The sequence below is a fragment of the Hyperolius riggenbachi genome, chromosome 3 (genome assembly GCF_040937935.1).
Source record: "Hyperolius riggenbachi isolate aHypRig1 chromosome 3, aHypRig1.pri, whole genome shotgun sequence".
NCBI lineage: Eukaryota > Metazoa > Chordata > Amphibia > Anura > Hyperoliidae > Hyperolius > Hyperolius riggenbachi.
The window spans coordinates 194,062,824-194,077,801 of NC_090648.1; the positions used below are offsets into that span (position 1 = coordinate 194,062,824).

The 14,978-nt window shown below is 42.1% G+C and overlaps 1 protein-coding gene across 1 annotated transcript in view; it reads right to left on the reverse strand.

The window, feature by feature from the left end:
- The window catches only part of DNAAF4 (dynein axonemal assembly factor 4), a 55,241-nt gene that overhangs the window by 33,137 nt on the left and 7,126 nt on the right, over window positions 1-14,978 (reverse strand). The window contains exons 2-6 of the mRNA XM_068275492.1: window positions 11,866-12,013; window positions 9,819-9,952; window positions 7,962-8,172; window positions 3,652-3,779; window positions 68-177 (exon numbers count right to left, since the gene is read on the reverse strand). Of these exons, the coding sequence (XP_068131593.1) occupies window positions 68-177; window positions 3,652-3,779; window positions 7,962-8,172; window positions 9,819-9,952; window positions 11,866-12,013 (731 nt within the window). The remainder of the gene's footprint in view (window positions 1-67; window positions 178-3,651; window positions 3,780-7,961; window positions 8,173-9,818; window positions 9,953-11,865; window positions 12,014-14,978) is intronic.

Consider the following 14,978-nt stretch of genomic DNA (forward strand, 5'->3'; position numbering starts at 1 on the left):
TACAAGGCAATCCATACAGGAATATTTTCTTTGAAGAAGTCTTTAGAACGCTTTATAATAAACTTACTTTGCTTTGTCCTTCAACCATTCAGGGTTCTTTTCCTCTTCTTTCAAGTCTTGAAACTCAAGGTTATCTGTATTAATAGCTCTGCGGGCTTCTGCTTGCTTCTGCAACCACTGCAATAAAATAGGAAAAATACCAAGACTTGATTCTTCAAAGCCAACACTTTATTCCTCCTTGCAACTTTCATAAGATTCACATTCTCGGCTGGAAAAATTCATATTTTAAGAGCATTCTGGTGCTGACAGAAATGGGTACATTATCACTGCTGATATTTTATGCTATTTTTGTGAAAGCAAAACTGACATCAAAGGATTACCAGTTCCAGCAAATATATAGCAATCCTTGGATAATCTAAGTGTGCATATTAATGTGAATTCAGGTGTGTGTGCACTTTCTATCACAGCATTACAGAACTGGCGGATTGTATTTTGCTTGAAGTTCAAATGAAGCTTAAAGAGAATCTGTACTCTAAAATTCTTACAACAAAAAGCATACCATTCTATTCCTTATGTTCCTCTGTGCCTCTCTGTGCTGTTTCTGCCACTCCCTGCTGCAATCCTGGCTTGTAATTGCCAGTTTTAGGCAGTGTTTACAAACAAAAGAAATGGCTGCTAACAGCATGTGATAGGCTGAGAGTAGCTCAGTGTGTGAGTCATACAGAGCTTGGAGGGAGCATGGAGAGGGTGTGTATAACTTCTATCCTATTACAAGCAGACCAGCACATTCCAACCTGAGATAACACAGCCACTGTGTAACTAGGAAAGACTGCAGTAAGCCAGAGCACATTAGAACAGGCATAGGAACGTATAGGATAGAAGAAATAAGGCTGAAAAAATTGTTACAGTGTCTCTTTAAGTGATCTGCCCAAAGGTGGATGGTGAGCTTCCCCTTAGATATTCATTGCATAAAGCAGATGATGCGCCACATGTGTTAAGGCGCGAAACGGCTGTAGACCCTTTACTGCCTGTACCTCTCTCCAAGATGCTGGTCTGTGTATTCTTTTGCTATTTGATTTTAAATTGAAGCAATAAAATGACGTTTTAGCCGGATGTGCACCATTACTGTTTCTCTATTCGCAAGCATTACATAAAGCAGTGTCTGGCTGCAAAAGGTTGAAGTGGGCAGATTTCACTCTACAAGTAGGAAGAAGCTGTTCTAGGAACACAGCGCATTTCAGAGTGCAATATAGCAATGATAAGGGTAAACTGGAGCACCGTATAAATACTGAGGCCAAGTTTCCAATAGGGTGCTGCTTCCTTTTCCAAATAGGATGCGGCACCTGTGCTGAGGTGAAATCCAGTGGCGTAGCAATAGGGGTTGTAGAGGTAGCGACCGCATCGGGGCTCTTGGGCCAGAGGGGCCCTTCTTCAACCAAAATATTAGCTGTTTATTGGTCCTGTGCCAGTAATTATCACTTATATACATGCTTTGAATAGTAGTAATCATTAAACTGTTTCCCGTCCCCTTCTTGCATCTCTAATACAGTAGATGACCTTGGCAGGTTTTGTTGCGCTGTATCAAGTGTTACATATAGAGTGCTTGGGGGGGCCCAATGTAAAACTCACACCGGGGCCCATAGCTCCATAGCTACGGCATGGGTGAAATTGCATCTGAATCCAATAGCTGTGCCAATGCATGGCTATGGGGATTTGGAGGAGATGTCTGGAAAAAAATGCAGCAGGCGCTCAGATTAAATTTCTCACATGTGATTTTGGAAGCAGCCTATTGATTTCAGTGGGCTGAAAATCCACATCTGAATTTACGTGCAGGGCCACAGACAGGAATCACACAGATGGAAACAGCCTAAATGTCACAAATACCAGTATGAGGCATTGAACCCTCTGTGTTACAGAGGAGTAAGCCAGCTACTGACATATGACAAGGCTGCTGGTGCCAACGAATTGCAGAATTAAGAGTTTAAAGAGCTGTAAGTGCCGACTCAGGAATTGTGGTGCTCACACAGGCAGAGCAAAAGCTAAAGCCTGGATGCAGACAAATTAGTGCTAGCAGGATTCACAAAACTACTATCAACCAGGGGCATTGCTAGCCCCAAATATCAGTGGCATGCAAATTTAATGCAAACTGTATGCAGCTGACAATAGGCCAAAATCAGTACAGAATACATTTGATTGGCCCAGCATATATTCATAAAATGTGTATGAAATACTTCTAAAGCAGCTGCAAGTTGTGTATACTGCAGTCTATTTCATTGCTGACAGTTTGGAACCAATACAATACTACCATTTGCAAACACTGGGAACAGATGTCATACTGTCATTGCTGTAAGTTGGACCCTGACATTTCTGTGTCAGCAGTGTGGCGATCAATATGTATTATCATTTCACGTGGGGAAATCATCATGGGGTGTCAATAAAACGACAAAAAATGCTACAGAAAGACTCCATCAAAGCATCAGTGTGAAATTCCCATTACATGGTTACCTTCCTGCCGATAGGAATGACATGGATATGCCAAGTTTAAAAGTTAGTATGAATTTTACCTAACCCAAGAGGAGCAGGGTTGGTAGCAGGGCTGAGTTTCTTTGGTTGCTTGCCGCCAGTAGATCAGGGATATTGAACACCAGTCCTCAAGGGCCGAGGTCCTCCCAGTTTTAGAACAGCTCAAATGAATTGATGGTACTGAATCAGGAAAGATGTGGATCCTCAAGTACAGCACATTTTTCCATTTCTCAGTCCATCCTAACCACTGGCATGGATACGGCCCTCATGGACTGCATTTCAACACCATGTGCAGTGGGGCAAGGAGAATTAAGATGATAGAGGTGATGCAGAGCAAGAATTTAAAGGACAACTGAAGAGAGAGGTATATGGAGGCTGCCATGTTTATTTCTTTAGCCGCCGCAGGGGATCACATCGCCCCGGGAGGATATTTTTAAAATAAAATCTGTTGCCTATTGTTAAGCTAGCACTAGGCTAGGTAACTATGTGGCCCAAGTCCCTCCGGTCCCCTCCGGTATACGTACCCCCCAGAGATCCCGCGATGGCGCAGCCTCCCAATCAGCACCCGGCTTCGTTATGGGGAGGATCGGAACTGCGCATGTCGTCATGACCGATCATCGCCATAGCGACGAGTGAAGCTACTTGGGAAGCTGCGGCTCTCGCGGGATCGCGGAGGGGGTAAATATAGCCGGCGGCGATCGGTGAGGGGTTTGTCAGGGAGGTGCCGGGGGACTTGGGCCACATAGTTAGCTAGCCTAGTGCTAGCTAACATAAAAAAAAAAAACACTTTTAATTTTAAAAAAAGTACCGCCAGGGAGGTTAAGCAATACCAGTTGCCTAGCAGCCCTGCTGACCCTCTGCCTCTAATACTTTCAGCCACAGCCCCTGAACAAGCATGCAGCAGATCAGGAGTTTCTGACATTATTGTCAAATCTGACAGATTAGCTGCATGCTTTTATCTGGTCAGACACTTCTGCAGCCAAACAGACCAGCAGGGCTGCCAGGGAACTGGTATTGTTTAAAAGGAAATAAACATGGCAGCCTCCATAGGCTTCTCACTTCAGTTGTCCTTTAAAAGATTATTACCAGAGAACATTACCAGTAGTTTTAAGAATTTAGTGTACTTACTTCTTCCTCCTCTGCCAGGCGAGATTCTCTGAGAGCCGTGGGAAAAACACGTGGAGTAAACTGAATTTTAATACTGCCCGATTTCCTGGCGGGAGGCAAAACATTTTCTCTGCTAGGTTTCTCAGCTTCTGTTTAAATAAAACACATTTTTTTTAAATTACTTTGTGGTATAGACTTACTTCCAATCAGAAATATTTAGCAGAATCGCCATTTCCCAGAAGTAAAAAGGAACTGTAGTAAAAATAACCTAACAAATAAAATTGCTTATTGTTCACAATAATTATTTATAAATGACTAATGCTGGGCATAGACGGTTCGTTTATGAGCCGGTATCGAGCCAGCGGCTTGATGCCGGAGCGTCACCGCTCATCCGCGCGGATCGATCCCCGCTTGTCCCCGCGGGCACTTCCTTATCAGCGTTTCGTTTCTAACATTGTCCGCCCGCGGGGATCGAGCGTGGTATCAACAGGTTGAATGTTATCAATCGAGCTATCAGTGGCTCGATTGATAATATAAAACGAACCGTCTATGCCCAGCATTAGTCAGTGTTTGGCCATTGTAAAATCTTTCCTCTCCCTGATTTACATTATGACATTTATCACTGGTGGTGACATCATTAGTGCTGTCAGGTGATCTGTACGGAATGTTCCTTACTGAGAGTTCTATGCACAGAGGGAGATATTGCTTGCTTGGTAGTTGGAAAAAGCTGTTATTTCCCACAATGCAACGAGGTTCACAGACAGCAAAATGTCAGGACCATGGTCATGACATCACACTGTGGGAGGGATAAAGATTTCTCATGGGAAAGGGGCTATCAGCTACTGATTGGAATAAATTTCTATTGGTTTAAGTTGATTTTTAAGCAAATCAAGAAAATCAACAATGCAGAATACTGAATGAATACAAAATGTAATTAACAGTTCTTTTTATTGTTTGTCAAACATATTTGTTTAGTGCTATAACATATAAGAGACTGTGCTAACCAGTGCAGCTGCTTTTAACTGCAGCACTCTGGCTTCAACTCGTCACTGAATAGATATTTATGGTCAACATGAATTATTATTATTGGTTATACATAAAATATAATAATACAATTAGTCATCTGCATATACCTCAGAGAGAGCATGAAATCTGAACTTTAGTTTTTTTAATAGGAAAAAAAATATAACACATGCTGCATTGTTAGAAACAGTGTTCTGGAGATTAATCTATTTTAATCCATTAATGACCCACAGGCATAAAGTCATATTAACAGTGTCATAGTAACCTTAGGCATACACCACATGTGACCTTCCAATGTTGCTGCTCTCCAGCCCACTGCTGAAGCTGGGATCGAGTATTAACAGTCTTATAGTGTTGTCATGAGTCACAGCACTCCGCTATTAGAGTACCCTGAGTGGTCCGAATGATCATGTGCCTGTGCTCTCTATATTTATTCTGTGGTCAGAGATATACTGAGCCTGTATAATATATTTTCTAAGTTTTCTTTCTAACCCACTTTTTTTATTCTGCTCCTAATGTTTTTAAGTTCTTTAACCACTTTAGTACCCAAAGGCTCTGGCCCCTTAAAGGACAACTGAAATTAGAGCGATATGGGGGCGGCCATATTTATTTCCTTTTAAAGAGCAAGCGACACCCATGCTAACCTATTAATAAAAAAAACATATATAAGTAGATAAATACTACTTCTACTTACATAACAGATGTATTGAGCTATCCACGTAATGATTCCTGTGAATTTTATAAAGGAAAAACAGAAAATCTTATTCTAGGCAGTGGCCATTTTGCCAAGCTAATGCTGACATCATATCCTCCCTGACTCTTGTCTTTTTAGAGACTAACTCTACAATTTCTATTTATTCTCACCTTCCCTCATAACCATCCTACTGAATATGAAAGAAAGCCCTCCACCCAATTTGGATCCATAACTTCCCTATTTAAAATGGGGAGAACAATGCTAATATCATTTTTAGGAGAGTCCAGCAGGGGATGTACCAATGAAGCCCATCACAGGATGAACTGTGTGAACCCCTGCTGAGCTTTCTAGTGAAGACAATAGTTTTGCTCTCCCACGTAATGCCTGGTACACACGATACAATTTTCTGGCAGATTTACTGCCAGATCGACTATTTCCAAAAGGTCCAATCTGATTTCCGATCAATTTTCTGATCGATTTTCCATAGAAGTGAACGGAAAATCGATCGGAAATCAGATCGGACCTGTTGGAAATAGTCGATCTGGCAGTAAATCTGCCAGAAAAAAATGTATATGGTGTGTACCTACCATCACTGAATCAGTTCTCACATACTCAATGATTTTGGTACATACACAGTACAGGATAAGACACGTATCATATCACCCGATCAGCTGTTAGAACAATTGGCAACAGCACGCTGTCTCTAATGGGCTTCTACAACAACATGTGCAACAGAGAGAAAGAAAAATTATTGCCACCTTGCCCTCTCCATTTTCCAGCTTCTACCTTCAGGAGAGACATACCAAATGGATAAAATGAAACCTTTCAGCAACAAAAATAGTTTTCTTTCCCCAAACTAGAAAATCCCTACAGCAGTAACAGTACTTCAGCAATTACTGAAACAAGGTGCAGTATACCACAGAGCAAATAGACTACTTTATAATTCTCCTCTATCCTACTGAAAGAGATTCCCAGGTCCCAGTGGCTAAAGTGATGCATTTCCTTTTTACATAATCATATACTGTATTACATGCTCCTCTGGAAATCTTAGACCAGGACCAAATCAGGTGGTTTTGGTGATGTGGTATACCGGTTATTGTTAATCACTGCTATAATATCAGTTTTGATAGTTATATTGTCTGTGTTCATCGAGCAACTGCTAAAACAAATTTCTCACTTGGCCAGAAAAAAAAAAGACTTCTGGAATTCTTACATACAGATCAAAAATTAAAAGCAGTGGCGTAGCTAAGGAGCTATGGGCCCTGGTGCGAATTTACCCCCCCCCCCCCCCCCCTTCCAGCACTATACACAACAATTGATATGGTGCGCTAAATCTTTCCAAGAACAATCAGTGTCAAAGGTGAAAGAAGGGGATAGGAAACAGCTTGTACATGATTATTATACTTTAAAGCATCTATAGAAGTGATTATTACCACCACAGGTCCAATAAAGAGCTAATACTGCCCTTGAGGGAGGGTCTTAGGGGCCCCTCTGGCCCAAGGGCCCCAGTGCGGTCAAGATCACTGCAACCCCTTAGCTACGCCACTGATTAGAAGTGTTGTTGGTCCTGAGGAAGTACACTCATGGTTGAACATTCCTAAATATACTATATTCTCTTAGTTTATATGGCTGTCCATGGATTGTTGGATTTACTGAGGATGAGCAAGAAAGCTTGTTTTTAGGACATTATGCGTACTGATGTTCTCAGCAATGAAAGTTACCGTATTTTCCGCTGTATAAGACGCATTTTTTCTCCCCCAAAGATGGGGAGAAAAAGTCACTGCGTCTTATACGGAAAAGGCAGGGAATCCCTGAGTTACGATCGTCCGCCGCTACAAACAGCCGACCCGCCGCATCATCGGGGATTCCCTGCATAATCCTAGCCGCATGTCTGTCACTCTGGTGTGCCGTGTCCCCCCTTTGTTACCTGTGTGGCCGCTCTGACAAGTCTTGTCATCTCCACAAGCGCCGGTCACTAGAGCGAGAAGTGAGAACATCTGCGATCCCTGGGCAGCGTGGATGCAGTAAGATACGCTGTCTGGCACTACTTTTAACAGGCACGGGGAGACACCGACCGGGGGGGGGGGCTTGGGGGGTGTTGGGGGTGGGACAAAGCGGCCACGCGGGATGCTAGGAAAGACTTTATACATATGAGCCGAGACACATAATACGGGGTTTATCAGAGCGGCCACACAGGTAACAGAAGGGGGGACATTAATACACGAGTGGAGACAGAGAGACCACACAGGGAGGAGAGGAAGGGGGACATGTAATACGCAGGGAGATACAGACAAGGGGGCTGGACAGAGGCTACACAGGGGTCAGGAGGGGGGCAGTCACAGAAGAAAACACAACAGGGGACACCTGGGGACAGAAGCTGGACAGAGCAGCCACACAGTGGGCAGAAGGGGAAGGGGGACACCCAGCGACAGAAGAAGACACCTGGGGATACACAGGGGACACCTGGGGCAGAAGGGGACACCATTATAAGACGCTCCTAGAATATGGACACACCAGGATTAGTATATATTTTTTTCCCTGGTTTTTGCCCTCTAAACCTGGGTGCGTCTTATATTCCGGAGCGTCTTATACGGCGCGAAATACGGTACTTTACCTTGAGTTTGAAGTTGTGATGTTTTACTGGCTCTCGAGTTGTTTGTGGCATTTCTCCTCTTCTCTTCTTCATGTATCTGATGCTCCCTCTGGATTTTCCTCTGTTCTTCTTTTATGCTCTGCTGGTCTTTGAACCTCTCCAGCTCTTCATCCGCTTTGAGTCTTTCCTCTTCTTTAATCCTCTCTATTCGTTTTCTTTCTTCCTCATCAATCTAACATCAGAAAGTGTTCTTTAACAGTAAATACTTGTAATGCTGCTACCCCTTCAATTGTATTAGCTTGCTTGCTGGATAATGCAAAAGCTCTTTATGAGCACTGCACAGAACTTTACATCACAAATCATGATAAAGTCCACACAATATGCATGAAGAATAAAAATCCTACACTAGGACTTTAAATAAATGGGTGTAATAATTATTTGAAAATAACAAAAAAAAATTTTTTTTACCCTTTGTGTCTTGGGCAGAAAAAAATACGGGGCCCCATAGCAAATTTTGTTATGTAGCCATCACATCTGGGTGCTTTTGAGCAATGCCACCTGTCCCTACCCTATGGATATGTTGACTGAGCAATTTCCATTTCCATATAATGTACTGGGCACTGAGACAAAGTCAGAGGGTGAAGAAACAAAGTGAACACATCAAGTACCATCTGGGCCCCCTCCTCTCCAGGGACCCATAGCAGTTGCTATGACTGCTATGGCCAGGGCCGCCATCAGAAAGTTTTTTTCCCCATACTGGGCATACCAAATGGGCCCCGCTCACTCCCCTCTTCCCCCACATCACAATCTTTGGAGGCCTGAACACACTAACGTCCGTGTGTCTGCTTGTCACACACTCCCATGGCTGGGAGTGTTCTGCATATGTTCAATTCATTAAGACTGTAACTGCGCTTGTGCAGAACGCTCCCAGATATGGGAGCATGATGGAGGCACGCAGCCCAGAACAATGCATGTGCAGTGCCCTGCAACCCAGATGGATTGTGCAAACTTCACAGGAGCTCAACGGATTGGACCGGAAGGGTATCATGGGAGCTGACGGTTTACAGGGCTTTGGAAAGAGCCCCAGGTAAAAATCCTTTTCTTCCATTTGTCTCAGGTTTACTTTAATCAGCCTTAAATTTAAGCCTCCTGGCACCTCTTACATTAACGGGCAGTCAGAAGGAGACAAAGACTACAGCTGGGTCTTGTGTGTGGCACTGTTCACCGGGCCCCAAATTCACTCGGGCCAGATTCATTCGGGCCCCATACAGCAGTCTCCCTGTGATGCCCTGAAGGCAGCCTTGGCTATGGCTATTGCTACACCCTTGGTGCAGTGACATCAGAGAGTGCACAGACTGCATTGTCTGGTGGGAACACTTACGCACTATGCAGCAGTGTGTTCTGACAACACGGAGCTGTCCTGTTTATTATAGTTGGATGGGGTCAACTCTGCAATAGAGGTACCATGTATTTGTATAAAACACACGGCCATCTGAATTATAGAGCAACACAATAGTATGCCTAAGCCCTCCTTGTGATTAGGAATGTTCCTTGTAACCCACAACTCAGTTCAGCCTGGTTGATGCTGGTCAAAATATAAAATCATATGTCTAATGAGAAGTCATGTTTAATGAGAATGCACTAACTTAGAGCATGTTCAGACTCTGTATATATTATTTGAATATGTGGTGACCTGAAATATGCAGAATCAATAAACTCTGTACAGTAAGCACTATCACTAGCTCTGTCCTGTACATGATAGTAAATTATTCTCCTCTATATACACAGGCTCAATAGATACGCAAGACTACTTGGACTTTTTCCCAGTAGCATGCTCTATTCTCAACTATGTTACTAACTCACTTAGATGATACTTACCTTCATCATGACCTCCAGAGCGTACTTCTGTTCCTCTCTTTTCTTCAAAGCTTTAGCCTGTGTTTCTTCTTTAGCTTTCTCCTGTGTTCTAATAACAGCATCCTCTCGAATTCTCTGCATTGTCTCCTTTTCCACTTATGCAAAAAAACAAAAAACATTTGCAAATAAACAATATGTAACAACAATGGTCCTGATGTTATAAGGTATCACCAACGTTTTCTAAGCAGCTAAAGTACTACAGTAAGAATTTCCCAAGTCATCCAAAAAACTGGACTGGATATAGTGCAGTGGCTCGCACTCTCATCTCACTGAACTGAAGTCCCAGGTTTATTTCCCAGCCTAGACTCAATATGTGTGGCTTTTGTATGTTATCCTTGCATTTACAAGGGTTTTATCTGGGTACTCCAGTTTCCACACATATTCTGAACACATACTGATTAGTTTTGAGTTTTAAGTGACCCTAGACACATGCTAGATGGTTTTTGGCTGAGGCAGCCGTACATAGGAACTGTACCACCAAAACGAACTGGATGCACTTTCATAAAACTGATAAGAATTTGTATACAGAAACGGTCACAATAAATGAAAAGTGTGGGTGTCTTACTCCACCAGAGTCACTTCCACAGACATATTATTTCCCCCTTCACTCCTGCCACCGCTGTGGTCCTCATCAGTAGCATGGTGAAGACACTCCAAAGCAAATACAAATATGTTCCACAGATATAGTAATTCAGGGTAACCTTTCCCTAGACTGAGTCGATGCCCAAGCCTCAGTCACACACCAAAAAGAACAAAGTGGGAACAATCCACTGGCTGGCAACAGTGCTCTATTGCAAGCAGTTTTTTTCTTGAAAAAACTCCACAGTACTCTCTGAAGTAATATGGTGGACACAAGTGGTTACAGGGAGGGTGAGGGTGGGGCTGGGAGAATGGATCCCAGCCCCTCAATTTCCTATCAGATCTCTTTAATATCTTAAAGACTTTTTCCAAAGCTTATGAAACTCAAATCATTATAGGATGCGACTTTGGAGCTTTAGTAGGGTGACTCCTAAGCCCCAGACTCCAGAGGACCTGCTCCTAGTTAACATCAAACTATATGCATATTTTATTCAGTACGCTACCATGATTAATATATACATGTGAAAGTTCAATTTCTTATAAAAGTCTGTCAAACATCATATGTATATGCACTCTTGGTCCAATATTTTGGAAAACATAATCTAAATGTATATGATCATTTAATGCATAAAACGACCATTGTTAATTTTCTTTATTGAAAAAACCCAATAAAAATTATTTGAATACAAAGCTTATGAAAAAGCTTGAACAATATCGCTGCATATGACCCTACACCAGGATTTACTATCTCAAATTAAAAAGTCCTTCAAGAAGGTCCTTTAAGAATATTTAGAGATTAAACCTATGCCTTCTTTAATATGACTTTCCAGTGAAAATCTCACATGCTTCCCTCAGTGCATGGTCTCCTAGTAAGTTCTTCTGACTGGGCTTTTACAATGACCTGTCTTCTAAAAATATATTATTTCAGAATGTTGCCGATCCCAATCACGGCTCAATTTTATGAGGAACTACAGTAGAAAATCCCTTCCTTTATTTGGCAAAGCACCGGGCAGGGATTTAAACAGTACTTATAAAATGCTATGCTAGAACTTTTTAAGTAGATAGACCATTTAAAAAAAAGTGTAGTGAAAGGAACCTACAATGTGCCTTGAGGCCTTGTTGAGATTTTTTTTTTTTAAATAATAATAAAAAACACATATTTATACATGTTTGATATTTCTGCTGATTTTCTGCCCACCCGAGCGCTGGTGTGACTCAAAGTATACTGACTCCAAAGGATCAGCACAACAGCCAGGCAATAAGCATTCAGCAAAGGCAGCTTTCTCATCAACTGTCTCCAACAACCTTCTGCCTCCCTGACAATCCAACACAATCTCAGTTTGAGAATAGACTTCTAGAAATGCATAAATATATCTTTACCGATGAATGATCAGCAAAATACCTTGGCATTTATATGAAAAATACTTACAATTGGCAGTAGAAAGGGCATCCCAATGACATGGTTCCTGCTTATGAAGATGTAAGAGGATAACCCCATTGCCAATCTTAGCACTACTCTTGTCTACATCGATAGGTGCAAAAAGAAATACCTCAAACAGGAATGGAGGGAAATTCACCTGTTTTTGAAAGAACAAGAAGATCAACGCATTTGATATATGTACATCGAAGGGACATCAACTGAAGACCACACAAACACATTTAAAATACAAACCAGCAATAAATACCGTACATATTATATGAAAAAACATGTGTCATTCACCGTATCTAAGTGAAGTTACAGTTTATGTTACAGTAGGTACACTATGTGGCCTAAGGTATTTGAACATATGAACACCACACACATATATACTTGTTCAAGAATTGCACACCTCTGTTGGTTTCATTTCATTTGCAGCCTGACTAGGAGTGCTGCATACTTCCGGTTCAAGAATTAATTAAAAAAAAAAAAAAAAAAAAATTTATGTGGAGTCGGTCGCTAATTTGCTACTTCATCTTCATTATTTTGGAACTGCTTGCTGCCAAATTTTGGAATGTGCATAAAGGAATGTGTTCCCATTCAGACACCAGAGAACTGTAACATTCAGGCGTTGCAAGATTATTTATTGTATTTATAAAGCACCAACATATTACACAGCACTGAGATGAAGACTAGCTTACACTTAGCACTGCAATTTATCGTAAAGGACTCAACAAGTACAGATTCTCGGCTCTGTACAAGCCAGACACGTTCTTCAGCAGCAGGCTCACTCAGGGCCCTTTTCCACAAGCAAACACGATGACATGCGCAATTGTGTTTCCTTCTAATTTCAGAACTACGATTTTGCCTCACTTTTTCAGGGGGAGAAAAAAAAAAAAATCACACTAGTGAAAAAAACAGCACCACGATTTACATGTTAATTACGGTGCTGTAGCATTACTCAAAGCGCAAGTGATCTGATTTTCTGATCAAAACTCACAAAGTGGAAAAGGGCCCTCAAACATTTATGGATTTCACCTTGTACACCAGGCACTGTCATGCTAAAACAGAAACGTATCCTGCATGAAATGTTGCCACAGGTCAGAAGCACACCATTCTCATTGCATGTCATAGAGTCACAATTTCCCAGTGGAATTAAGATGCTTAGCCTAAACCATTATAGACAGCCACCAAACATTATTCATCCAACAGCAGACTACAGTTGGCACAATGTGTGTTGGTAGGTAGTTCTCCTGAATCTGGCAAACTGAGATCCATTTGTCAGATTGCCAATTGCCAGATGGTGACGTGTGGTTCATCACATTTCCACTGATATAGAGTCACATAGCAGACAGCTTTACACCACTCCAGCAGATATTTGGATTTGCACATGCTGATCCAGAGGCATTTTGGAGCTGGTAGCTAGTACTGCAAACAAGGGCACAAAACTTGGTTGTAGATAATGCTTGCAGGACTCGAAGGACCTGTTTTATGAATTCGTGTTTCCTAAATCTAAAGATGGTACAATACTCTACTGCTGAATTATAGAGTCATTGGGGGTCGATTCACAATGGTTACTTATTTTTCACCTTAACTGTAAGGAGTGCTAATGCAGGAGATAAACAAATAAGGAGAGGCAATTCATGAGATAAATAGATAAGGAGAGCTAAACCACGAGTTATGTCAAATAAGGAGAGCTAAACCATGAGTTATGTCAAATAAAGAAAGCTAAACCATGAGTCAGATGTCCATCATAATCTAAGGCCAATTGGGAGGGGGGTGTCAATTACCTTACCTATACGTTTTTGGGAAGAGGGAGAAAAAGAGTGACTAAAGAAAACCCAGACAGACACAGGTTCTAAAAGGCCTGCTATCCACTACGCCACTGTACCACCCACGACAGAGGACAGAATAGAGTTTTTTGTTTTAATGTTGGGTAATGTGCCCTCCAAGTGTAAGGTACATCAATGTGGACTTAAATGCTTAGTAAGCAGGGGACGTCTGACATCAGACTGTCACCAGGTTTAGTAAAAATCAGCTTGGGCCACAGTAATTTAAGAGGCATTTTAGTAATTCAAACAGTGTATTCCCAGGCTATTGGTTATCCATCTTAAAGGAATACTGGTATGATACACACACACGCTGCTTCCTGTTAAACAGGAAGCAGCGTGTGTATCAGCGTCTATGGAGAGAGGAGACTGGCGGCGAGAGAGCAGCGATTGGAACCAGGGAGGTGAGTAGTTTTGCATAGCGCTTCCCTGCCCATTGCTGTCTGCACACCGAGGGGGGAAGCACAGAGGGCGGCCGGGGAGAGGAAGGGAGGGAGAGGTCGGGCTGCCCTCCCCGCGGCTCCCCCCTCCACCATGGGGGGCACCTACCTATCTAACCTATCCTGGGGGGCACCTACCTATCTAACCTATCCTGGGGGGCACCTACCTATCTAACCTATTCTGGGGGGCAGCTACCTAATCTAACCTATACTGGGGCAATTTTTACACCCTCTCCCTGGGTGCATTTTAGCCTAGAAACTGCACTGACAGGCCCACATAATTAAATGGGTAGTGAGCTGGCATGCAGAATTATTGTGTAATGCAACTGAGCACTGAACTAGCCAAAAGTCAATTTTTCTTCATTTACATTTTAGACTAGACACTTGAAACTGATGTCCAACTTGTGGTGTCACAAGTCACACCAGACACACTCGGATCACAAAACACAATTGAGTTGCGATTTTTACTGGCGAATAAGAAGTTTGTTTCTTCCAGAGTAAAATGAGCTACAAATGACTTTTCTCCTATGTTGCTGTCACTTAGGCATGGTTCACATTGCAAGAGCAATTTTTTAACGCTAGTGATTTGAAAAGCTCTTGCTAAAGCAATGCGGTGTGTGATTTTCATAAAATCATGTTGCTCAAGTGAGAATAAACTCAAAGCATTACATTAGCAAGAGCTTTTAAAATCACAAGTGCTTACAAAAAGCTCTTGCTGTGTGAACCAGCCCTTACAGTAGGTAGTAGAAATCTGACAGGTTTTGGACTAGCTCATCTCCTCATGGGGGATTTTCGTTATTTCATTTATTCTTTACAAATGCACTCCCTGGAAAGAATCTATATAAGGATGCAGACC